The sequence below is a fragment of the Leptinotarsa decemlineata genome, unplaced genomic scaffold (assembly GCF_025532065.1).
Source record: "Leptinotarsa decemlineata unplaced genomic scaffold, Ldec_3_MD MMD2_tig00026282_RagTag_RagTag, whole genome shotgun sequence".
Classification (NCBI taxonomy): domain Eukaryota; kingdom Metazoa; phylum Arthropoda; class Insecta; order Coleoptera; family Chrysomelidae; genus Leptinotarsa; species Leptinotarsa decemlineata.
This window is the reverse complement of record NW_027412668.1, coordinates 15415087-15441507: the sequence shown is the minus strand read 5'-3', so window position 1 is coordinate 15441507 and position 26421 is coordinate 15415087. Positions and strand designations below refer to the sequence as shown.

At 34.6% G+C, this 26421-nt stretch overlaps 1 protein-coding gene and 1 long non-coding RNA gene across 2 annotated transcripts in view; one reads left to right on the top strand and one right to left on the bottom strand.

Annotated features, from left to right (window-relative positions):
* stet (stem cell tumor) overlaps nucleotides 1-26421 on the top strand; it is a 238538-nt gene that overhangs the window by 198157 nt on the left and 13960 nt on the right. The window contains exons 4-5 of the mRNA XM_074179890.1: nucleotides 14092-14204; nucleotides 18821-18938. Of these exons, the coding sequence (XP_074035991.1) occupies nucleotides 14092-14204; nucleotides 18821-18938 (231 nt within the window). The remainder of the gene's footprint in view (nucleotides 1-14091; nucleotides 14205-18820; nucleotides 18939-26421) is intronic.
* LOC111509559 (uncharacterized) overlaps nucleotides 1-26421 on the bottom strand; it is a 61346-nt gene that overhangs the window by 28335 nt on the left and 6590 nt on the right. The window lies entirely within an intron of this gene.

The window sequence follows — 26421 nt, the reverse complement described above, 5'->3', positions numbered from 1 at the left end:
ATTCGAACGCTTCACAGGAATTTTTCACTGATGGGGTAGGACTATAGCTCACTACGCTCAAATATCTAAGATACGAGTCCAGCAATAACTTGTGGTGGACTAAAACTAGAAGAAATATATGGTAATGAACAAAAACTCGTCTCTCCCAATCCAGATCCGCAGCAATATTGAAGTTTATATCTGACAAACGCACCAAGAACTACCAGCGCAATTATGAGTGCATTAAGACTGTACTGCCTTGTGCATCAACTGCTTGGGAAGCCGGAACAGTATTGCTGTAGTAGCTGAGGATCAGACAGTGGACCCATCGGATGAATGAGAATACGAAGAAATTGTTTTTATCTGTTGTTAAAATCTGTTTTTCCATTAACCAGCTGTCGTTCCTATCACTTCTGATCGATATTGGATGCAATGCCCTCTATTATCGCCAAGTCTATTTTTTGTTTCGCAGATTCAGGATAGCAACACTATTGACCAAAATAATGAATGCGACCAGTTGGAAAATCAGATCAAAAAGTCGCAAAGAAGCCATAAAATAGGTCAACTAGCAGAAAAATACCTAGGAATATGCTTTACCATATTGGAACTGATTCCCCACTAATTCCTTGGATATAAAATCAAACCGACCTAGGCATTTTGTATTTTATTTCACCATCAATGCTTTCAATAATGATTGTTTCAAGAGTTTTCAACATTGACTCCCATTTGCGCCAAAATATCCACTTTTATTTGCATATAGAATGAACGTATAATTTCTTGGTTGAACTTGAATTAGCATTCAGCAGGAAATGAATGTAGAATAAATAACATATGAAAACTTCTATTGCTATTTTCTCGCTAGAAACGAAGCCCCAAACTTCAATACACCTTGTATTCATTTTCAGTAGAATGTTGTACGTGATGAGCTCGAAACTTGAAATTGATTCTGAAGGTTGTTTTCTGTTGGCTTCACATAGTTCACAGATCAATACTTGAGCGTGTCTGATATTCACTTTCGGAAGCAAAAGTTTCACATTACACATTAATAACAGTGTTTTTCTTTTTATTGTGTACGAGGGAGTTTTGATATTGATCTGGCCTGAGTAAGAAAGAACACGATATGTGTTCTTTTTCTTAATTATTCCTCAACGTTTTTATTCTCGCTTAGTACGAGAACAAGTAAGTAAGTCCTCACTGTTAGTTGTAAAACGATGTCCTTCGAACAATTTTTTTGAGGTTGGAAACAGGAAGAAGTCGCAGAGGCCGAATGCAGCGAATACAGTGGTTGGTCGTGAGATTCGTAGCAGAATTCGGTTTCAGTAGTTCCTCCTCTCTTCTCAAGGAAATCATTCACGCATCTGTACATTCCAACAATCAAGTAATTGCATGCTTCTTGAGCAGCAAATATCAATTTTCAGAGTCCTTTGGAGGATTGTGTCTGTTAAACGATATTCTATACATTTTCAAGTAAATTTGCTGACCAATTCAGTCGCTCCATACTTCTTGTGCTATTAGGCATTATCATTTATAAAAACGATTTAATTTAGTAGTGGATAGATGGATATTTGGATAATGTTTTATTCATGTCACTCATATAAATTGCTTATATGACAGTCATACATTTTACCTCCCCAAAATATTACAGTTCCTCTTTGATAGGAGATGATTCCACTAGCAAAGTCAAGTCGCTTTGGTGCACTCCAAACTGTGTTAAGTCAGCTGTCACTAACTAAACTATATCCATCTAACAAACAAAGTAACCCAAACAAAGGTAGATGCGTATTCAAAGCATGATTACCACGCACCTTTGCCTTACGCTGGCCAATTAGATTTAACTGCAATCGGCTGTGGTGTTTGGAGTGCACCAAAGCGACTTGACTTTGCTAGTGGAATCATTTCCTATCAAGGAGGCACTCTAATATTTTGGGAAGGTGTAATGTATGACCGTCACATACGGTATTTTAAAATTTAAAATTTTTGAAATGTCAAGTATATAATTTGTGCCCCTACACTCCACCCACATTATTAAAAAGAACCCTTGTTCCTTAGTGCGACTCTGTACAATCAGCCTTGTCTGGGAGGTCACGTGCACTGTGCATGATAATGTTTTGGTGCACTCTGTTGCTTAGATGGAGTAAATCTTGTTCCATATGGAAAAAAACATATTTCACTATTGGTGGAGACATCAGTTTCTTTGTTCCTGTTTTGAGTAGTATTGGTACCTGCAAAGATATTCTATATCCCATTTGACAGCTTTTCTTTTTATTCTAGTATTGCTCCATTGCATTTCATTGAAATATTACTTCGAAATGACTGTTCTTCCATTCAGTTACAATCCTAGGCTTAAAATAGTTCTTCAGGCGTGTCTGTACGCCTGAAGAAGCTATTGTATAGCGAAACACGTAGTCACATATATTATTATTCCTATATCACATTGAAAAATTGCATTTTCCGGCAGTGTAGTACATCTTTTCACAAACTTATTGAACCAAATACTAGTCATTTTATCAAGAATTGCTGTTTTTGTTCGCAATATAACCAGTTTATCATTAGTAAGATTCCAAAAAGGTGAAGAATTTGTAAACATTTTTCATTTATCAACATATTGAAATTTTATTTAAATTGCAGGGTTGGGCCAAAAGTGTTTGACGATATTTATGCAATAAAAAACTAAAGTAAAGTTAATAATTGAAAAACTTATTCCTAGGCTAGGACATACTTCCCTGAGTACCTAATGACGTTTCCACTCAAGCAGCTGATACAATTATCGACAGAAAATTCCTGACTATTCTCACACGCCCAAAAAACCAAACTATTCACATTTCAGTGGTTTCATACAAGGCAGACACGTGAAAAAATTCCGCCGTGTCTAACGCAATGCAAATATTCAACGGAAAGTAGGCCCTGGGAATATCATAGAGCGCCAGCAAAGTACGAAACGAACAAAAACGTTTGAGGTTAACAATTACTTACGGTAAATTAAAGTGATTCTATAACAAATCGAGTCCGTTGTTTCTCTTGTAATAACACAAACTGTATTAAACCGTTCCTTGTTCTCACCTAGACCGTTTTGATTCGATAAGTTGCCGAACAATTCGATTTGTATCGTATTTTTATTGTTAACACTCAGATTGAAAATTGTATTCATATATTATAATCGGTTTCAGCCACGATATTTTGAATTTGTTCAATATCAAATCTTTGGATGCAGAATCAACGGTATTTTCTGCAATAAATTTGCGACCACTAGAGAAGAAAGCAAATTGTAAACTGGTGAAAGGAGCCGGGAAAGTTAAATTTTTAGGCTCGTGTTATATATGTTTTATGGTTGATCATCATTTTTGCTGTTTATTAAATTGTAAAGGAAGATAAATGTAAGGAAACCCTCAATTTATCATAGTCTGTAAAGTTATGTTGTCATTTTGGAAACTCTCAACTATTTGAAGGTAAATAAGCTTTATCAAAGTGACATTCTCCATTTATAAGTTCGTATTTTTCAAATGATTCTTCTTTCAATATGATGATTGTTAAAAAATAACGCCTTTAACCTGTTAGCACTCGAACGCGGGCATGGATAAATGTTTCAAATGTAAAATCTATTTTTCACGTAGTTAAGGTCAGTCCTAGGTCGTTTTTTTCCGTTGACAAATTCCCAATGTCCTTTCCGCCTCGCCTAATAAATAATCCTATTCTAAAATCAGCTGATAAGCTGGTGCGCGTTCCAAAAATGCCGGCGGTAGTGTCAGTGCACTGTGCAATTCACTGGGGGTCCTCAGCCGAGTGAGATGTTCCATCTATTAATAACCTCTTGACTCAACCGATCCGATCATCTACATTTAGTAGGTACTCTGCATTCGTTCTTTTTATGACTGGCGTTAAAGTTCAGTGTTAATGATCTCTCTAGCGCCATTGTGTTGAACGCCAAGAAATTGAATCGAACTATTTACGTATTCGCGAAGTTAATGACTCAGAAATGTCATTTGTCTAACGAGTACCTACGCACGTGGACAATGGATTCGTTTTAGAAACTATTGTTTCTAGATGCCACTTTTTCCACGAATGAATAACGATTGCGTGGAACAATGGAAAAGGCAAAGTATTACAAAAGAAGTGTCTATTTATCTATCACTGGGGCGTTCGAATTACATACCCTATATGTTCAGGCATATTTGAAGTCCACATGGTTTTCTGACACACCATCTTTGAGAGTTCAATTTTCAAAATGGTTGTTTTATTGTTCCATTTAGAGAGCTCATACAAGTAGATAGATCATTAGCAACACATCTATAAATCACTTTTCACTATTCCATGTGTACCTACAATTAATAATGCCGGATATTATTTTTTGGTTGCATTTTATTGAACGATTCTGCAGTAGCTCAACATCAAAAAAGGTTCTGCTACTGCCGAAGTACCTTTGAAGTTCCGCCAATGAACTTGCATCAGTGTTTTGTCTCACACGAAAAAGAATTTTCCTTTCAGCAGGAAAAACCACTTGAACTAAATCTATACCCAACAAAGGGCAATGAAAGTATTCAAAAATCATAGACCAGTTATTCCAAAATCAATATGATCTATGGAATAGTGCAACAAGAAACTTGGGGAGTCTCAGACTGTCACGCTCGATTTTTTTAAAACCTTGCCAGTTGACTAATTGGCTTACCAAACCGATTTTTTGCATTCCTCCGGCTTTCTCAAACTCCAGTAGTCATCCCAAATAGAGTTAGATGTCACGATAAAACTGGCGCCCAACGTGGGGAAAATACTAGCATCACAGAGAACCTGTTCTTGGTTTTCATTTTGGAATTAATTATGATTCATAAAGTAACTAGAAGTGGTTTTCAGCAGTTCCCAATATTCAAAGTTTAGAAGTTCAACAACCTCAGAGAATAATACCACCTTAGTAGGAATAGATGAAATTTCGAAAATACGTTTTTGCCAACTCTATAGTGAAATCACGTTTATATAGATAAGCAATCTGGTGGTCTGCTATCAACGTATTGCAATAAAGTTGGTTCGTCTTGTTTTCGTTTCAATTGTTGGCATAAATGGTTTCAATAAAATGGTTGGCAGCGATCAAAGGGATGCATTTGCATAAGCATCCAAGCGATTTCAGATCCAGATGACGGCCATCATTTACAGCCGTTATTACTACGTATCGTGACCCGTTTGTAATGGTTATGATTAAGTAAAAGGCACCGATTGAATGTCTATTATTATCGAATGCCGAATGATAGATTTTCTCTCGAGCGATTCGATTAATTTTTGCCTTCGTAACGGGTTCAGGGTGATGTCAAGAGAAATGCAGAGATTCTGCCTAATTAATACTAGTAGATATTATCCTGAGATGACACTCGCAATCAACGCGCTAGATTTACTCTCTGAAGGAAAGAAAAATTCGCAACTTTGGGGAAAATGTTGAATACTTTTTTCCTCGATCAATTGATCTAATTTCGATATTGATCCGTTCACTTCTGCCACTGAAATTCCTCGAATTGTCAATTTCGAAAGTATCTCAAAGATAACTCGTTCGTTAATATTCAAGGAAGTTTCGAAAACAATAGAAGGAGAGCAGTATATAACCGTTTAATTACCGAGTAGAAAACTGTGTTCTGGAACGATGCTTCAAAATAATTAACAGTAAGGTATTGTGAAAGTACGATGAAAAAATACCTCTATCGGATCTTGAGAAAATTCCACAATGGTGAAGCTATGAATAATTTACTACTATATAAGAAAGAGTAACACGGTTATTATTCTCACTATTTTGAATGAAAATGTGAATGTTGTGTGAACCTCACCGTCAATTGAAACGGCTTGTATTGAGAAGTAGTCAGGTCAAACTAAGTTGCTACAAAAATTAACGTTCTTTTTTACATGGATAACACCATGGATATGTCAGAAGTGTTACAACTTTCCAATCGCCCCGTATCAATAATTGGGTTATCAAAGAATGTTTCGTCGACTTTTTTTTTTATTTTTTTCACCTGCCAGTTTTTTCAAAATAACACAAACCAATGAAAAACTGCATTTTTTTTCAATTCTGGAGACAAAGGCAGATTTTAGCCTCCGAAACGTTAAGATATCTGTAATAATTTCTTAGTTGTTTTTTTTGATAGGCAATATTATGAAATACGATGAGTTACTGATAAATATGGAATTTTTCTTTGGGAAAAATACTTATCGGGATAATTTATCGGAATGAACTAAAAAGTTTGCCCTTTCTACACCTCCATACTTAACAATTTCAAAATTTTTTCAGATGGTCGCCCTTGAAAAAAAATAATGAGAGTTTTTCTCGTTTTATTCTAAACGATCAGCAACGATATAAACCAGAATACCATCCATATAGAACTTTTTCTTATCTTGCTAATTCAATTTATATTCATCAGGTATAACTTTCTAAAAGCCTACTGGAAAATTCGTATACTGACCTGGTGCATGGAAACATATCTGAAAAAATAAAACTTGCTAGGCAACTTTCAATTGTGAAGCGAACGACAATTCGACACTTGAAAATATATTGGACGTCCATTAATTGACAGCCTTTCGGGACTCATCATTAGAGGCCCATTTGTAGGTGCATAATTTGATGATGTGACGGATGACTTTATGGGGTAAGAATATACTGGCGCTTCGGTATCTAATGGCTTTATCTGTCAACATCTCAAGTCATTAAAAGCTCGAACGACTCATGTCGATTCTCTTGATATTCAAAGATAATTTATAACGTATTCTGAATCCATTGACACTGGCTAGACAAGATATATCACCGTTCAGTTTACAAAAGAACTTACAAAAGAGTTGAAATGAGACGATTGTGTGGTTTGTTAGTTTAACTACTTCGGTATTTTAATGTACCCTTTCTGAATAATTATTTGTTTCTGGATATCGGGCTCGATTGGAGTGACCATAGGAAGATTCTATGCATTGGGTAGCGTGTGTCTCAGACTGTTACGCTAGATTTTTCCAAAACTTTGAATCGTTTACTAATTGAACTTGTATGAAGTTACTCGAAAGAGGTTTATGAATATCAGGCTCAATTGAAATTACCATAGGAAGTTTCCATGCATTCTCTGGAATGTGAAATATTTGATACTAGCGACGCGACCTTGCTTGGCACGGGTAATAGAACCAACATTTTTTTAATAGAACCAACATTTTTTTTGGAATTGTGTCACATAATCTTGCCCATGCGGAAGGTTTCCGTTTTTTCTTGGAGGAAACATCTTCTGAAGAAGAAATTTCCTGGAATGTTGTGGAATATTCGGAAATAGTATGGAGCATTTGGGAATGTTCCGGAACATCCGAAGTCATTGTGGAACTTTCCAAAAAGTTTTGAACGCTGTGAAATGTTCTGAAACAAAGCAAAATCCGTCGACCTCATATCTTATTTTTCAACTGCCGTACAATCTAATAAGGACCTATTGTTAAATTCAACCAAACAAAGGCATGATCACAATCATCAATTTTATTAGCAATCTAACTGAAGACAACACAAGACAGTGTGATCTCAACTTTCAATTCGATTCTCCGTGTAAAACAAAACCAACGCAATTGCAACCTTCTTTAACGCGCATGTCGCATGTGTTTATTGTCAGTCCGCTTGAATTTATATTCCCGCGCGACAGTTTTAATTTTTCGATAAGTCATAATAGGTATATTAATTTAAATTGTATAATATAATGAGCCTGAAATGCCAAAGAGAACTAACGCCTTTATTTGATAAGGAATAATATCGTATCCGTATAAATAGCTTTTCAGTTGCCATTTATACGTGATCATTATTTTGACCATCACAAAGTGAATATAGACCTTTTCGTACACCTATTAAAGAAAAACAGTACGAATAGTGAACCATTTTGTTGTAACTCAAAGGCAATATTTTTGGTTATAGCTCGCGCTGGTAGTACCACAGCATCAATAAATTATACATAAACCTTCGTCTTGAGGTACTCCGTTCATGGGTGAAAACCATATGGAAATTCATTAAGTAGTTTTTGTCTTTGTCGTATTCAGACATACATACAGACACGCCGGGGGACTTGATCTTGAAATATGTGGGTAGGGATATAAAAACTAATTTCCTAACGAACACCGGACGTATATTTAATGGCTGACCGATTGACATTTTTTTTTTGTGGCAAATTTGAATTAGAATTTGGAACTGAAAACTTTATTGAAGAGGTAGTTCTGGAGTGTGAAGCTGCTTCCTTGATGAACAGAAAAAAGTAATACACTACACAGGGCCTCTTTTCATGAAGTATCGAAAGTATCATGAAGTATCGAATTCTATCTATGCCTACATATTTTACATTAACCGTCAATACTTTACTCCTATTAGGTGTTTGTTCTATGGTTTTTCAGCTAGTTTGATATGACCTGCTACAAATATAAAATTTATGAAACCATATTAAACCGCCATTATTTCACACTACTAATGGTGGTTCCCACAACAATCAAAATTTTCTCTGTTATTTAATACAACTTCAACATTTCCATTTAGTTTTATATTTATGACAGCGTTAATGACAAGCAATTTCACGTCGATCAGATTTTCAATTATTGCATCAGTTGACGAATCAGTCCATTAGATGCGGTAAAGGAATGAATCTTTTCTTTTGTCAAATGGTTGTTAATTGTTTCGAAGGGATTTTTTGTGAAATCGTGCTTTGTTCTTGAATGTCGGTGCTTTTTATTGTGAGACCGATTTATCATAGAATCGGGAAATATTAATGTAACGTACTTCCCAGCAATTAGTGTTGTCAATTCAGTTTAGCAGATCTATTGTATGGTAAACTTCCCTGAGTACGTTTTGTATTGTACTGAATACATAGTTGAAATTATGTCATCTAATGGTAGTCGTCGTGAAATTCAAATTTCGACTTGACCTTCCACAAAACGTGCTATTTTTGCTGTGAGAACTCGACTCGATTTCTGTGTTCGCCTGACTTATTTGAAATATGTTATTTTGAGACCTACACTGTATCTCCTTGTGTTAAAGCAGTCATATTTGAAAATGTAGGTCATTTTGCTTATAAGTCTTCGACAAATATCGTTATAGATCCCCAAGAGTGTCGCATTCTTTAAATCAAACATATGACTTATTATATTTTATACATCTCTTATATGTTCCAACACTCTCGTTTTTAACTATCTTTTTGTTTGGTTTACAATTCAGTTTATCAATATTTGTCGATTTTATCTTCAAAGACGTGTTTTGGTTGAAATACGCTTTTTCCCGCAGAATGTCGATTCAAGGAAACCAATTTAAGTTGTTTCTGAATTGGTTTTTCAAAAATAATATGAAAAGAAAGTTACTTTTTGATAACTCTAACCGAAATTCGTATATTATAATTTTTGCGAAGAAGAAACTCATTCTTTTCAAGCAAACTTTTAAGGTTTTGACCCTTAATATTTTTTTACTTCAACAAGTGTAGAAAATGGTATTCTCCGGCTTCCATACAGTAATAGAGACTTTGTAAATTATTCATCAATTATGTTTTTGGCGAAGCATGTCGAAAACTATTTTTTTTTATTATTTTTTTATTGAAATCATCGAAATCCAAGTCCTACGTTGTGAAGAAACAAGTAGAGCACACTGTGCTAACCATAAATTGCACAATTACAATGAGAAATTGCACAATTACAATGAGAAATTGCCCTTGTTTAGTTTTCATTATCACACCTTGTATACAGGGTGAACACTATAAAGGGCGTATCAAATGCGATTTGTTTTTATTAGTAGCTTCAGCAGATATTTGGATTCGGTTTCGGCTTCGATCGAGATGGAAAGTACCAAAAATACAGTGGCCACATAATTCACATTATTTGTCCAATTTGATTTTTCACAAAAAAATCCATAAGAGGGGTAATTTCTAGAAATATTGAAAAATATTGTTCATCTAGGTCTGTGCGTCGGCCCTCAAACTCGGAGTTATAGATTTCGTATGAATTTTTCGCACAACTCAAGCGCGCTATATTCATAAAGGTATGTAATCTCGTTAGATAGCAAATTCCAATTACCGAGAAAGTCGCGGTCACCGTCGTCATGGGGTGGCCATCACCACACATCTCGGGCGAGGAGGTACGGCCGAGAGAGAGGTCGTGGTCGATATTTAATTAATCCTGCTCGTTCATTTACATGGTTTTAATTTAGTTAGCGAGAGGGCGTGTATCGTAATCTTCTCGCATTCCGATCTAATCGAAATAAATTATGAGTGGAGCGGCCCTTTAAGTGGTCCTATGGACCGCCGAGATCGCGCTGCGTATCTCGCTGCTGCTACTTTTGCTGCTGCTTCTTCTGCAGCCGCCAAACCGCTCGCAGGGTCTCCTTGCCGGCGCTCGAATTCGGTCTCGTTAGCCGGCCAGTGGGGAATCGTCCGGGGGCGTAGGGGAATGATCATATTGTAATAACGGCTCGCGCTGGTTTTGAAAAAAATTTCAAATAGATTGACGTATTTTTGTCCGGTAGTCACGAATCCGAAGTAACACATAGCACTTCGGTGTACTTTCGGAGATACAGCCACTCAAATGTCGAAACTGTCGTATTGTTTCAGGAACTCAACATAACAGCTTGTTGAGAGACCCTTTTTTTACGATAGCGTGTCAAAGGATTTGTGGAATATGTTGGGGCTCAGAGTTCAAACAAATCCAATGGATATATGTGATGATTTTGTTAGACCCACAAACAAAAAAGCTTTCTGATATACCGAGACAGATTTGCCTTGCTACTTCCGATGCCATCAACACCACATCGTCAGAGGCCATGGATATACTTCTGGACCTCCCTCCAGATATATCTGGAGAGACTAGATGGACAACATACAGAACTGCATAGGTGTACAAAATAGGTTTATGCGCAGCCTAGAGACTATTGGTAGACACTGAAAGTCTCAGCATTCTGAGAATGACTTCCATCCTAATGCCTCCAACTGTCAAGCGCATGACAAAATAAATCAAACATTAACGTGATGATAAATGCTTATACATAATCGGCAATAAGTAATCTGCTTCGATATGAAGCTGGGCTTATTTGGTTGAGTTTGAATGAATGTGAGCCACAATAAATCTTCGTGAGTTGCTGTGGAGGGTCGAATAAACCCACTCACTTTGAACCTACTTAGCAACTGCTTATTTCATCTGTAATAATTGTGTGGTTGAATAGATTTTATAATGGAATATCCCTAATAAATATCTAAGTATCAGTATTTCCTTTGCAAATCTTTGTTGAGTTTATTCCTATGTCTTTGCTATTTTTTAACAATGTTGCTACCTCGTTTCATGTTTCTTCGAATAAGGAAATGACTTTCAAAAGGTACCTCATTTTTTATGTTAATATCAAATGACTAAATTGCTTGAGTCAAATTGATCTCATTTGAACCGACATCATTCTTTCATATCATATAGTTGTTACTATCAACGTTTAGTAGGTATATATTTTAATGAATAGTCATCTAACGATCACCACACTTTTTTGTTTATCCACGCATGATAGGATTTTCAGACAAAGCAAAACATCCCCGTCTATTTGGCATATTCAAAAATCGAAGATTCGGGAAAGCGTATAATCTTAGGTTAGTGCCCGTTCCATGTTTGGCGGTGGCAGAGCACGCGTTCGTCTAGATATACAGATGCTTCACCAGATCAGAGCCGTCTTGAGGTGAAATTTACGGAACAAGTTTTGGGACTCACACTACGCAAAAAATCTGATAACATTTTGTAAAATGAGTGAGAAAATGTAAGAGTCATAACTCTGAATCATTAAGATATTCAAATGTTGAAAAATAAATCTAATAAATGTAAAACATAACCTCAGAAGGTACGATCATGCTTGGCGATGTTTCTTGTAGTACCTACTTGAAAGCTGAGAAGCTTGTTCATATTATTTTGTTCTTTTAAAGAATCTTTCACACCTGTTTGCCCAAAATAAATACTCCTACGAGATTATTCATTATGTATTTATGTCTATTTGTTGAAAAACCAAAATATATTCAACGTCGAAAAAGACTGTTTCATATATTTCATTAACGATGTCATTCTTTATATCTATTTTAGATTTGGAATGGTTTCGTAATGAAATTATCGTTTGATAACAGAATGTTTAGGGAATTAGGTAGTAGCGTGAATTTATAACATACAATATAAGTTTATTATTCACCCAGAGATTACAACCATAAAAATACGCAATTATATGAAACCTTTGAAGTTGAGAAAATAGGTCCCTATTTTAAACTTCTCAAACATCATCATAAAATAGACGAAATTGAATAGGAATATATAAGAGAATATATAAAGGAATTTGAAAAAACTGTAGAAAGATAAGAGAAAGAAAACAAGTAATTTGGGAAGGATAATTTTTGAGTCATTCAAACCTAAGAATATAAAACTAAAGAAAAGAATAGGAGTTTGAAAGATTAAAAAAAAATCACATATTGAAAGTTATAAACTTCAAAAATATATTTCTGAAGGTAACAGAAAAATTAAATAAGAAAACAATTCATTTATGAAGATTATTGAATTATTTAGGAAGAGAATGAGTAAATCGAAAATAAATGAAACCATAGAATAAAAAACAGGTTCAAACTGTATTAACACACTTTTGTCATTCTTTATGAAATTTACTCTTCAAGCAAGTGTTTTAGTACATTATTTTTCATAGGAATGAAATTAAAATTGAATAATTTAAAAATAGTATATATTATGAAAATTGTGTAAATTTTAATCTACCAAGAGAGTAGACTTTACATTAAATGAACTTTATACGCAGGCTTAATACATACATACATGCACACTTTAATTATGAAATATAAAAATATAATTAAGTTGATAGTGCCTTGTAACTTATAATGCCTTGATAGTGTGCCCTTGTGTGATTTTGCTTTCTTTGCAGGAGGCTGCTCACTTTCTAAATTATTTTAGAAAAATATTTATTTAGTAAAACACAGGTTATGTATACTGTAGGAGGTAAACACAACTGTATACACTCTAGGTATCCAAGCTCAGTGTGGCAAGATAGCGTAACGCCGAACCAGTGGGAAGATAATCGCACAGTCGCTTGCGCGTGGCGATCCATGGCCACGGCATCAGTCACTACGCCAGCAATGGTATTACGTGCGGCTATATATGTTTCACTTCAATAATAATAATAGAAGGAATATGTAAAATTATTTAAATACTTTTATAAACAAGTGGTATACAGAAATGAATAATTGCCTACGTCATTTGTTATTTAGTTTCTTCTACCGATTTCGACGGAAGCAATGTGATGAGTTCACGATGTAACTTATTAACGAAATACTGTTTCATTGAGGATCGAGGGTGCCTTTCTGTTTTTCTTTTCGATTTAAAAATTCAGTACCAACAACGGTTCTGTTCGCAACGTTCAGTTTTAATCACCGAAGTGGCAGGTGCTTAGACTCCGAACACATATATTTAACCCGAACCCATCGCATGTCCAATTATTATCCTTATTAAGTGCGCGCAGCGAAAAATTCTTCAAAAACTCGTTTATCCGGCCACACCACAATAATTGAACTTGAAGTAGAGTAACTCTCAGGTATGATCCAATAGAATTTTTTGTTTATGAACTGTTATATTGTCATTATTTTCAAAAAGTCTCTTCATTGAAAATTATGGCCAGAAGGAACTGTTCCTATACCTAAAGAAATGTAGAAGAATTAAATGTGTTTAAGTTTTGATTATATTTTGAATGATGTAATAATTCAACAGTTTTCATGAAAAACTTTTTCTTAGAAACATTTGTGAATGTAAAGACTATTAGCAATGGCAATTTCAATTATCTACTGATTAAACATTGTTCAATTTTAAATATTTAAAATATAGACAAAATCAAAATCAATTATCAAAGAAGTTTTTGCAATGGAAAAACGATAACATTTTTTGTTCTGGTACACAGGTTGAAGTTTCATTTTTATCGCGGACCACGATAAAGAATAACTAGACAAGTGTTTTGTTGAACGTTTTTATTACTAGTTGTTGAACATCCCTCGTATTCACATTACTTTTTTGTATGTCAACTGTTGAAAATATATGAATATAATAATTATGTGTACATATGGCAGTCACTTACAGAATTCTTATTCATTGCAGATGACAGGAAAACGATCCAGAAGCTTTAAATGTGCCGTCCATCACCGAGACCGAGAAGTTTCGTCAGAAAACGACTTCCATCTTCTTTTGGCTGAGCCGCCTTTGTTCCGCAGGTGAATATAATTTCTAGATAGTTTCAGGATTCCAACCTTTTTTGTATCTGTATCTGTAGAGTAGGGAGGATGACCCATTATACATCCTCCCAAAGAGTTGTCCTCCTAGGTCATCGTCCATCCTGTTCTTTCCAGGAAGATGGACAGGTATCTGGGAGACATATCCTTTATATCGGCAGGTGTATAGGCCATGCCTGACAGTTTCATCTTCCTGTTCACACCACTGCACAGAAGTGTGTCCACTAGCCCCATATTGTGGAGGTGTTTACCTAGTTGACAGTGGCCAGTCAGAAATCCTACTTTTAAGCGTAGATTTTTCCTGTTCATCGCCAGATATTTCTCCTGCGCCAGCTTCCCATGGTCGCCCACGGTGATTCTGGCAAAATTGCATCCTTTGATGTCCTCCCATCTCTTTAGGGATTGAGCATATGTGTGACGTAACCTTTTTTGTATATTTCGAAGTATGATTGAAACACAATGAGAGTGAATCACCAAACTATATAAGCCTGCGGAAAAAGTAATTCGAATGAAAAGACAATACCTATAATTTCATTAAGCGTAATTTCTATTTTTGCATTGTTTAATCAAGTAGTTTGAAGTTGACATACTTGTATCATTCAGATTAGATTATATAGCAGTTCGGTAGCGGTAATCAACCTGTTTCGGTGCATAAGACATTGTGGGAATTTTGTGTAAATCTATATCGTGGAAAAAGGTTTAGCAACCGGCCACTTTTCCAATAATCTTGAGTTTTTGCACCAATTCCTGTATATTTCATCAAATTAGAATCAATAGTCCGGTCAAAATAGGCATATAAATTAGGCAAGGTCAAAGGTAAAAAATGATGTTTTTTTAAATTGTTCTGGTGAACGGTAAGAGTTATAATGAAAATAACTTTGGTAAAAAATATAAATCATGCATTTTTCTATAGCTTATAAAATGTGGGAAGAGTTTTTTGCATTTTGATATGGTCAAGTCTCTTCCTAGATTTGACAATCTCTATAAAAATTGTTCTGTGCTTTTTTCCCAATAATTATTATTCCTGAGATACGAAAATAAGATGGTTTCACATTTTGGATAAGCAGGAAAACATTTCGATGAATATGTTTTAGTTTATTACCGACCCTCAATTTATGCAGTTAGAAGTATTAGTAAATAAACATCTTCTGCAACTATAGTTGTACTGTTGTCCTGAATTATTCTATTGTTGTTTCAATTATGATTTCATCATCGTCATCATCACACTGGTAAAAATTTTTCCACCGGTACCGGTGGCAATTTAATTACCGCCCATATTAGCGAGAAATTACTTTCGTGTGTGATCTCACATTCCATGCGGAATATTATTTTGTAATTCTACCCCGAAGACAAGTGTGGAATTTTTTAGTGTAATTTTTCATTTGGAGTGTACTTTTGTGTTGAAATAAAACTTTATAGGGTAAATTTGCGATATAAACTTATATCGATATATTACACTCTTGACAGAATTTTACAGTAGAATTTTACACTTTTATATAATTTCACAGTGGAATTCTATACTCTGATAAAATTTTACATTGTAATTTTTCATTTACGGGTTATATTACCTTGGGATATTCCGTTGTAAGAAGGTCCGTATTCAGAGTAGTTTTGAAGACAATGATACCTCAATCGGATGTTGACTCTTGACTCTTAAGTGGCCATTTTTCCTCATAATTTAGATAATTAAATGCACAAGACATATTACACATTGATATATTAAAAAAAATATGTATATACAAAATAAGTTCATAAACTTTTAAAGTTAATTTTTTTTTTTCATTTTCAAAAAAGTCAAATAACAGTACAAAATAAAAAAACCATTCTTCAAATTAACACATTTTCTTTCTTGCTCATGGTGGTATTATTCGGAAAGAGAAATGAAAGTAATATTTCTCGTTCTTTTTTCCTCAATTGCTGTTATTATCCTAAAAGAGAAATGAAATATCATCAAATGAATAGTTTTAGAAATCTAAAAACGCAGTAAGTTGACGAACACACATTCCTAGAGAAAAACTACTACTAGTTTGACTTCAATATTGATATTTCTCAAACATTTTTGATACATATTCAACCGTTTAAATAAAAAATTAGATTTTTCCAAATGGTTTCCAACATTTTCTGAAATATAGCAAATATAGCTATAATGATATGGTATGAAGTGGTGATGAAGTGTTTTGTTCACCTCTTCAACAGAAACAAAAAGGTCCCAAAGTGTTTCTCAATTCCTCCAATTTTGAGTTCCTACTTGCCTCCCCCATCGCAAAAATGTTTTCAAGTTCAATAATAAGAATCACAAATCCTCAAATTTATACAAAATTATGAGAGATACGAATGAAACGTTCAGATATTTTTCAGGTGAATGAAATTACGATTTAACATTGTCCGATATTTGCAACCACCAATACGAAATTTTATTCCTCATCGAAATTTATTTTGCTATCGAGTAGGTATATCTCTTTTTTTCTTTTTCTCAATACCTTTCAGTTATTATCACAACCATTTTCAAATATATGTTCTGTAATTATTTGAAAATCAGTTAAAATATGTTGTACTATTCCATACAGTATGAAATAATTCGCGATGTGAGGTTAGGATATACTTGACATAAAAAAACACTCTATAATGCATAACGAGAAAACTCAATGAATTCATCTGTTTATTGGACTAGTTATTGAAATTTTACAAGAAATGTACTCACCTTCTTTACTTATTTTCACCAACAACAAAAATATTCTAATGCACACGTCAGACAAACCGATGCGCTTCTGTAGACAAGAATGAACAATATAATAATCACTCACAAATACAAGTGTAATTTTACATTCGATAAAGAGATGGCGAAAATTTACATTTCACTAAGGGGGAATACCCATCGTCCAGTTAGTAATTCTCTTCACATGAAATAATACGTTATGATTTCACACATATATTAAATGAATATTTAATTCTCAATGAAAAGTACTTTGCCTACTGAAATTACGATCAGGGATGTGAATTATTCAATAGAGAGAGTATTTTTTCAATAAAACTGAAGTAATTTTCTTCGTTCCAAATGAAAATTCCGAGGTAAATTTCAATCATTTTTCCCGGTGCACTTATTTCACAATTGTTAAATTAAATTGAAATGAAACGTTTTCTGCAAGAAATTGTTATTAGTTTTTATAGTTGGCAACGTTGTTCTGCAGTTTTAATATCTTTCTTACAATCAGTATAATATAAAATATCATAGTCATTGTGTGACCGAAATATCTATGTAGGTACAAAGTGAATCGAAGGTACAACCGAAAATAATGTTGAAGTTTATTTTCGATACCACACAACTCAGTATAATAAACATATGATTTAACTAGCATTTTTATCCGCAATTTGAATTTTCACCGATGGAAAATGATTGAAAGCAATCTCATAGTTGTATAATTTTTGTATATAATTCAACCAATATTTTTATACATATAAAATTTGTTATGATGTATATAGCGGTGTAGACATATACATATTATTTTCGATGTTTTATATGGTAGGTAGTATCCCAGGAATGACGATACATAAGAAAAAACAATAGGATCAGTTCTTGTAAATAATTACATGTTTTACAGTTTTTCCGTACCAGAAAATTTCAATGAATCGATACTTTTGACCTTGAATACATTTTTTAGCGAAGGTAGGAACGGTGAGGCTTTAAATATTTGATTTGTAATAGTGCACTTGAGTTTGTACTAATGTTTAAGTCTATGCGAATAATTGTGAATTCACCTCAGTCTTCTACCTATTTTGACTGGAGAAAAATGCCAATAAGAGTATTTTTAAATAAGAGCGAGTGATAATGTGCCAATCAAAGGTTAGAAAATTACATCTAGTCAGAAATTGTGAATTTCGAAGGAATAACCCATGTAAAAAAATTAATCGTCATCTCCAAAGGTGAGTTGATTCCAGAAAATTATAAGTGTCAATCAAAATATTAGAATTGAACTGCGGATACTTTATATAGTAGTAGGTGTATGCTACTTTCTCTAAAATCTCAAAAAACCGAAATTTTGGAATATTATAGATTTGAGACCTTTTCCGAATCATCATTGCGATTCATCAATGTTTACTTATATCAAACCTATTTAGACGATTTCATTTGCTTTGATGCCCCTTCTCGTGTGAAATAAAGAAAATCGTCCAGTCAGACGCTTCTGAATGTCGTCTGGTTCTATTTCTGTATACGATGTCAACTGGCGGTATTCGAATTTTTGTACTTTTTTCAATTGTTTCCGTTCTGCATATAACTACTCGAATTTTGTCGCAAGTTCGCCGACAGGCATTTTATAAATAACGAAAAACTGTCACATGATCTTGATTCGACACTGTAAAGATACCGGATAGGAAACTCTGGGAAATTAAAAATGCCTCGTTGTTATCTGTAAAATTTTTGACAATCGAAAAACGCAGGTTTAGGTTTTTTTACGAATTTCAACCTTCTACTGTATTACATTCAGGTTCAAATTCGAATAGTTCGTTTTTTATTTCCGACTGATAAATTTCATCTTGTTTTATAAATATTTTAGGTTAAATGGAAAATTTGGTCAAAGAAATACTTATTGTTGTTGCAGGATGGTCACAATAGTTGCAGACGAATTTCTCACCGACGATAGAGATAGAAAATACTATGCCGACCATTACACTTGCTGCCCTCCTCCAATTTTTATAATCACCATCACGCTAGTCGAGGTAAGTCTTACTTATTGTATGAAACATAACTTTAGTGATATCAATATTCCGGATTAGTGGTAATATATCACTCACGAAAAAGAAAGAGTTGAAATAAACAATGAGTAAAGAATTCAATTTCCAGTTTGTCACTCAAGATGACCTCAAATGGAAATGAAATAATAAATATGTTGAAGAGTCGTTTCGATTGTTATTTTCCACAATCGTCTTCTGGTGAAAACTGATATATTTCTGATACTTCGAGACTAGTTATAGGTCACTTGGGGGCTTTCCACTCTCGCTCTGCTGTTCCCACATCCTGCTCTGCTGTTTTCTGGTTTCTCCTGGGTGTTTTCTGCCCGCCAATCTGGACTTTCAACGGACTCTTAGTTTCACCGATATATGGTATCCGCTATATACATTCTTGGAGTCTCTGTCTGCGTTTGGTAGCTTGTTTTTTTGTAAAACTACTACGAATGGTGTCATCTGATTTGAAGCAGGTTTCTTATGTTGTGCTTTCTCAACAGTTCTCTATCTTAAGGAAAGGAAATCAATGGCTGTGACGGCTTCTTTTCAGTGCTCTTGTTGTCTTCTAACCAAATTCTGTTCCACGAGATTTTTGGAGTAATGGTTCTGTCGCAAATCTTTCTTGATGAAGCCTAATTCCTCATCTTCGTGTTGCAGAACCTGAATGCACGATCAATTAAGGTCTTGACGATTCCTCTCTTGGTTGATTGGTGGTGGTTGGACTCGTAAATCAGATACTAACCCGTATGTGTTGCTTTAGACAAAAAATGTATAGAAACCCTGGTGTTTTAACATATTCTCCCGACACGAGAAATAACCCAACTTTGTATACATGTTGATATGGAGCAAGAATCGAAATCTTTAATTTATGGACCATAATGTAGAAAATTTTTCACTCAATATCAATTCATTCCCAAATGTATATACCATTGGAAATTGAAGTACCAATTTGACATTGTCAACCAGAGTTACTTTCAAGTGTTCTCAGCATGTCTTTGGATGGGAGGCAGGAATTTATAGTATCTCTTTATTATTTCTTTATCTACAAGAGTGCGTAGGTCAGAATTTTTGACAAGATATTTTACATAAGGAAGGGATCCAAGTGTTCACACCAGGAATATTCTATGCATCTTGTTTAGGCAATTTATTTTGGGCTTCCTTCTCCATTGTGAATGTTGGGTAAGGTTTCACACTGTTGAGGTACTACGAAAAGGTGTCCAGTTCCGTATTTCCATGTTCTATACTATGAAGACTCGAAGCTTTTTGTAGGCTTTATAATCATCTTTTCAAACCACCACACGTATATGTAACCTATGACCGGTAGCCATTTCATTGGCAAAGTTGTATGAAGAATTGTCACCTAGCTGGAATTATAGGGTTATAGTTTTAGTTGTATTTAGATAGGTATCAGAAGTGTTGAAAGCAATCTGCAAAATCAAGAAATATTCCCTGGTCATATCAGAATTAGCTCAGTAGGTACTATATAATTATATACAGGATGACTGAAGTCGACCTTGGAATAAATTCATTTTGGTCGCGCCTATGTCGGTAATTTCGCTGAGAAAAATTGCCACCGCACGTCAGGTCGTTTATCAAAGTAAAATACAAATATCGATATTGCTGGGGACGCGCTGTAGGTGCGCTAACAATGTCCGTGTCTCGTTTTGTGCGAATAACAGTCATTGTAATTCGGCGATGGAGCGTCAAATTTTTCTCACGAAGAGCGACAATCGCGACATTATTATTTTTATTTTGCGCTTCGATATATCCTTGACACGCAGAGAGAATTTACTGTAGGCATTTTTTAACAAACTTGAGTGTTGGTGAGCTATTTGAAGATTTCACCTTCAATTTTCTTGTTTATATCAGCATAATCTTCGTCACTTGGAATGGGACAAAGTGATTAAAGACAACCGTTTAGGCTCTAAACTTCGATTTCAAGTTTGAGAATGTAACGTTTGATACCAGAATTTTCCTACCTGGGAAAAAAAATTAACAAATTTGTAAAAAATTGTTCCGGTACGTACCTATATTCTCACATCGAGCTCGTCTCTTTTCATAGTAGTAGACTCCCTGGTGGTCTTTAATACCCCAATTGAAATTTCCACCCCCAATTGAAATGTTGAATTTACTTCTATGCTTACCTTGAATATTTTCAACGTTTTGAGAGTATCCAATGCCGAAGTTTCACTATGCGGACATTTTCTCACTTTGAGCCCGTCTTGTGTTGTAGTAGATCCCCGCAAAACAAGCACTCTTCAGGAGAGGCCAACTTGGTTGGTGAGACGCACGATAAGAAGAGTATTGCAGTTCTGATGTTTGGGGAAAGTTCTTGTTTTGGATGTATTCTACGCCAGATTCCAGTTTTAATTTTTATTTGACATCCCAATCGAAATATGAAACCCCGATTAATTGAAATTTGATAAATCCAAAGGTGAGAGACATATATAAGAAAGTCGCTTATTGATCTTCCGTAAAAAATTGAAGCTTCCAAAGAATGAAGAATGGGCTGATTAAACAGTTCCCTTCATAAATTTTGATATCACTGATGATAAACCAACATCTATAGTTATTTGGAAGATTTTTCTTGCCCGTTTTGGGCATAGGTTGAACTCAAACTTCTAACCAACAGCAATATCTGTTTTCCTTTCAATTTCACTCGAAATATTGATAAAAGCAATCACTTTCAATAACATTGCAATGAATATATCTTCTTTGGTCTAAAGTATCACCAATAATGTATAAAGCTCAAATCGGATGTTTTGTCTCTAGACGCCAATTGTCACATAGTCGACAGGAACATCCTCACAATACTGATTTTTCCTTCTTGCGAGCAAACGCAATTCCCATATCACTCACAAATTTTTCGTGTCTGAATTTTCAAGCTATTTGGAATTTGACTTTTATATTGATGGTACTGAGACATTTCAAATGAAATTATTGTATCTTGAACGAAAATTATTATTTGTCTAGGAAATTACTTTTATATCGATGTTTTAGGGTATCTCCACCTTTCACAGTCTGAAAAAAAAATGTTATGGGAAACTTTATACAGGTGAAGGTGTATCTTATAATGATGACAAGTTAAACCATGTTTACAAATTTACGGAAGCATTCATTTTCCACTTCATTTTCCACTTTCCAAACTTTAGCTTCACAAGATTGCTACTTTCGGCCATAATTTTATTTTTACATAATAACCACCATCTTTATATCCGGCCTAATACTTCTGACACAATTTTTTTCAATTGAAAATCCATGATTAGAGTTTCTTCTTCTGAACCAGTCGAAGTGAAATATACTTTTCAAATATAATTCCATAAATATTCAGAAATCTAACAGAAATAATGAATGGTGATTTGTATTATTACTGTATATTTTTCTTTCGGTTACGTTCAACAATGTTGCTTTCCCGTTTTCATAAACCATCGTAAGTAACGACGTGGAAACGTCCGAGATTATGAATAAATGGTACAGCAACACGTTATACGTTCGAAACGCAAATAAATAATTCGTTGTAACAGTAAATCCCGATCTGAGGAAAATCGATCAATGACATAACCGCCGACTATAGAACAATGTGTGACACTTGAAAACTTTTTGGTTTCTGACATAATCCGGTTATTCAAGTTTGTATAGAGTGATTCAAAAACTAGTGAGAGGTGACTTATGTGACAGTAATGTTCGTTTCCTTATTTTGTTTGGTGTGTGTGTGTGTGTGTGTGTGTGTGAGAGAGAGAGAGAGATAGAGAGAGAAAGATAGAGAGAGACAGAGATACTAATATTTCTCATCGTTATTATAAATTTCAAAGTATAGCTCTACGTCTACACGTTTCTTTAGTGGTATCATAAAAAACTTTTTTTTAATGTATTGTCTATTTTATGATGAAGAAACATCATTTTATAGTACTACTGTCAGTATTATGTTCACAGATGGATCAAAAATGCCTTTAGGCTCTGGTGCAGGTGTTTTCAGTTGCAGACTGAAAGCGGAAATCTGTGCTATTGAATTGTGTGCGGAGAGATTGGTACAATCCAACTTCATACACAAGTCAATAAAAATATTCTGGGACAGTCAAGTGGCATTGGAAGCCCTTGACTCCTACCGAGCAAAGTCTAAATTGGTAGCAAATTGCCAAAAACGACTCTCCGCAATAGGAAGACTTAACAAATTTTTTGTGATCTGGATTCCTGGCCCCACTCGCCTGGAAGACAATGAGGCATCACTTTAGGTTTTTGCCAAGCAAATATTGAACACCTGGATGGCAAGAAAATTTAAGGACTTCTGGCAAAATATTCCAGGGGCTGACTCCAAGGCGTTCATTCACCTTTCAAAGCTTGAAACCAAACAGTTATTAGACTACAGTAGGGATGAACTACGATGTCTAACAGGCTTCCTCACAGGTCACTGTCGTCTGAATCAGCATATGCAGAGACTGTGAATGTCGGAAGACAGTGTGTGTCGCCTCTGTTTGGAAAATGGGGAAACAGCAGAGCATATACTTTGTGCCTGCCCAATGCGAACCGAATCAGATTTTCAGAGTTTGGCAGAGCCACACTCTCTTAGCCCTCTTGGGGTTCAATTCCATACAAAGGATAGATTCTCAAATGCAAAAGGGATCAACTTGCTAGTCATTTAGGAGGGCTTACAAGTATTTTCTCAGAATTATTATTTTTTTTATTTTTTTGATCGGTAGTTTCCAAAGAATCGCGTCACAGAAACAAGTACAACTACTTGTAATGAAAGTAATGGTTTTCAGGCTAATATCCAAACGAAAAATATTATACTGCGTTACACCGTTTAGGAAAAATGTTGTTTTTGTTATTTCCTTCAGTTTACACAAAAAAATCTGACAATAAAACATGGGATCTACTTACTCATGTTATAAACTACGTTGCCAGTGTGCTCTGAACGGTAATGAAGTTCGTTTTGTACTTAAATACCATCATATCAGCAGGTTGTGTTTTACAAACAACAAATTGAGGATATCCCTCAAATAATTGGTCCAAGTGGATGAAACCGTTGATCTAGGAGGTCATTCACTTGCTCCTCTTCTGCCATTAAAAACCATTTATAATTATTTTATTTAGTTGATAGGACTGTACGATTGATAAGGATTTGTATGTATAGAAATCTTATAAATATTTGTTGTCCTTCTCCATTTCAGATGATATTCTTTCATTCAGTACATCTGACAGAGATCCAATTAAATTGTGATGCAAATTGTACAAACTGAATGAAGATATGAGAACAGAATTCACGGCAAATAGTTCACATGCTAATTATTCAGACTCGGCTGGTACAATGAACAATTCACATACAAATCCCCCCACGATATGATTACATAAAACTCCTCAGCCAGCAAAGTTCCATTAAGGAATGCGATAATTAATATTATTCATTATCTCGCATTAACAATGCATGCTGCAAATGCCGTTGTTTCTCTCCTTTCCCATTCAAGACAGCGAGACATAAATTGAAATATTTCTTGTATTCCATGCCTCGTTCCATGCAATGTGTAATACAAATGCCGTATTTTATAATAATCGCGGAATTGATTATAATAAATTATATTGGTTATATGTGTGAGCCAATAACTAAATTAATATCAGGATGGCTGGAAGACTGGTACTGTTATTCAGGTGCGCTCATGTTTGTTGTTCATTTGTATAGTATTCTTAGTTTCCAGGTTACTAGATGCATTAGACCACACAACGAAATATACACATGAAGCGTCTTTTGTTATCTGGTTCAGATTCAGGCATTTTCGTTGGTTCTTCTTTCAGTCTTCTTGACCTCGATAGGGCACCTGTATTATCTTTATGTTAGTCGAAACGACTATATATTAATCGAAACCAGATAATAAATTTAACAGTGAATCCTTAGGAAAACATACATCGTTGCTGCAGAAAAGGTTATTAGGCCTACTAACAATATGCAACTGGGGCATATGATATTGTGATAAACAAATCGATAATACTTCTTTCAAAGACATGCGATTCGATAACTAGACCAAGCAGCTAAAGAATACAGATTCTTTGAAAATCGTATCACTCAACGACTACTTAATTATCAAATACTTCCCAAAAATCTCATATCTGTAACAAAAGAAGCTATTCAAACCTGAATTTTCCAACAACTTAGATGTAAATGTAGTTCATAACAAACGTTTTTCACAACCAGGGACTACCCTTGACCCTTGAGGTAGTTTTTCACTCATGAACATTTTACCCAGTAATGAAATGTTGATTCTTCTGAATACTCTCAATGACTTTCGCGGACTTGAAGTCCTATTTCTGGATTTCTTGACTTTTTTTTGTCTCTAGTTTTGAAGTTAGTACGCATGAACAGTTTTTTGATCTGTTACTAGATTTCGACATAGAAATACTGTTTGGAAATATAATTTTTTTCAAGCCAGTAGAAAAATTGTTTTTTCAAATGTTGGCAAACATCATAATCGAGCGCGAAAAATCAAAATTTTCATATAAATTCAATATAAATGAATTTGAACGCCCATTTCTTTGCTAATTCCAGATCTTATACTATATTCCTAGTTATCACACTGACTTACCCAGCATTTTTGTATTTACTAGTCATTATGAAGAACTGTCTCTGATATTTTGTGTACATGAATATTACAATATATATTCAAATTTTTGTGACTAGTCTTCTTTATGGCAATAATTAATATTAATGCTTTTTGTGGGTTTGACTTTTGGAATTACTCAACTTAGATGTCGCCACAGTGTACTGAAACACAACCCAACTTTCTTGTTTGAAATGTGTTCGTTGCAAATGGTTTGTTCGTTGGAGTCAGAACAATATTACTGACATAAGGTTGAAAAATTGCTAAATACTATTTCGATATTTATTTCTTGTATATTATTTTGATGCTCTTTAACACGTAAGGTCTTTACCACAATATTTCAAAGCATTGGAACAGCGCCGTATTATGAATACCTCAACACTGAAGTTTATTTTGGACAGTCTTTCTGGCTTTCTACAATGATCCAATGTGGAAAATATGGGATGTTATTTGTGTGAAGAATCAAATACACGAAAATGCGTTTATTGAGTTAAATAAGGATACACATCGAAGGTGATAGTGAGTACATGCTCTTTCTAGAGCACTGGTACTTGGACCAAGAACGTTTGTTTTGGGCTTCCTTCCAGGTTCTTCTTGTTCTGTGTTGTGTAGAAAAATAAAATTAACTGCTATTCCTTGTGAAATAGTAATCAGAAGAACCAGAGTCGGTGAAATGATTAGCTGAATAGATGATTAAATTATCGTTCGAGAATTTGCATCGGTAAATGAAAAGGAACATCGATCAATGAAATATGCAAAGTATTTCATTTGTAAATCTCCTCACAAAATATAGAAATCCTAAATTGAGGATCACAGGTCATCAACGTTGAAGATAAAAATAATTCCGTTCGAATTTCGTTCTTCCTTGTTTGTCAGTCGTGAAGGCAGAT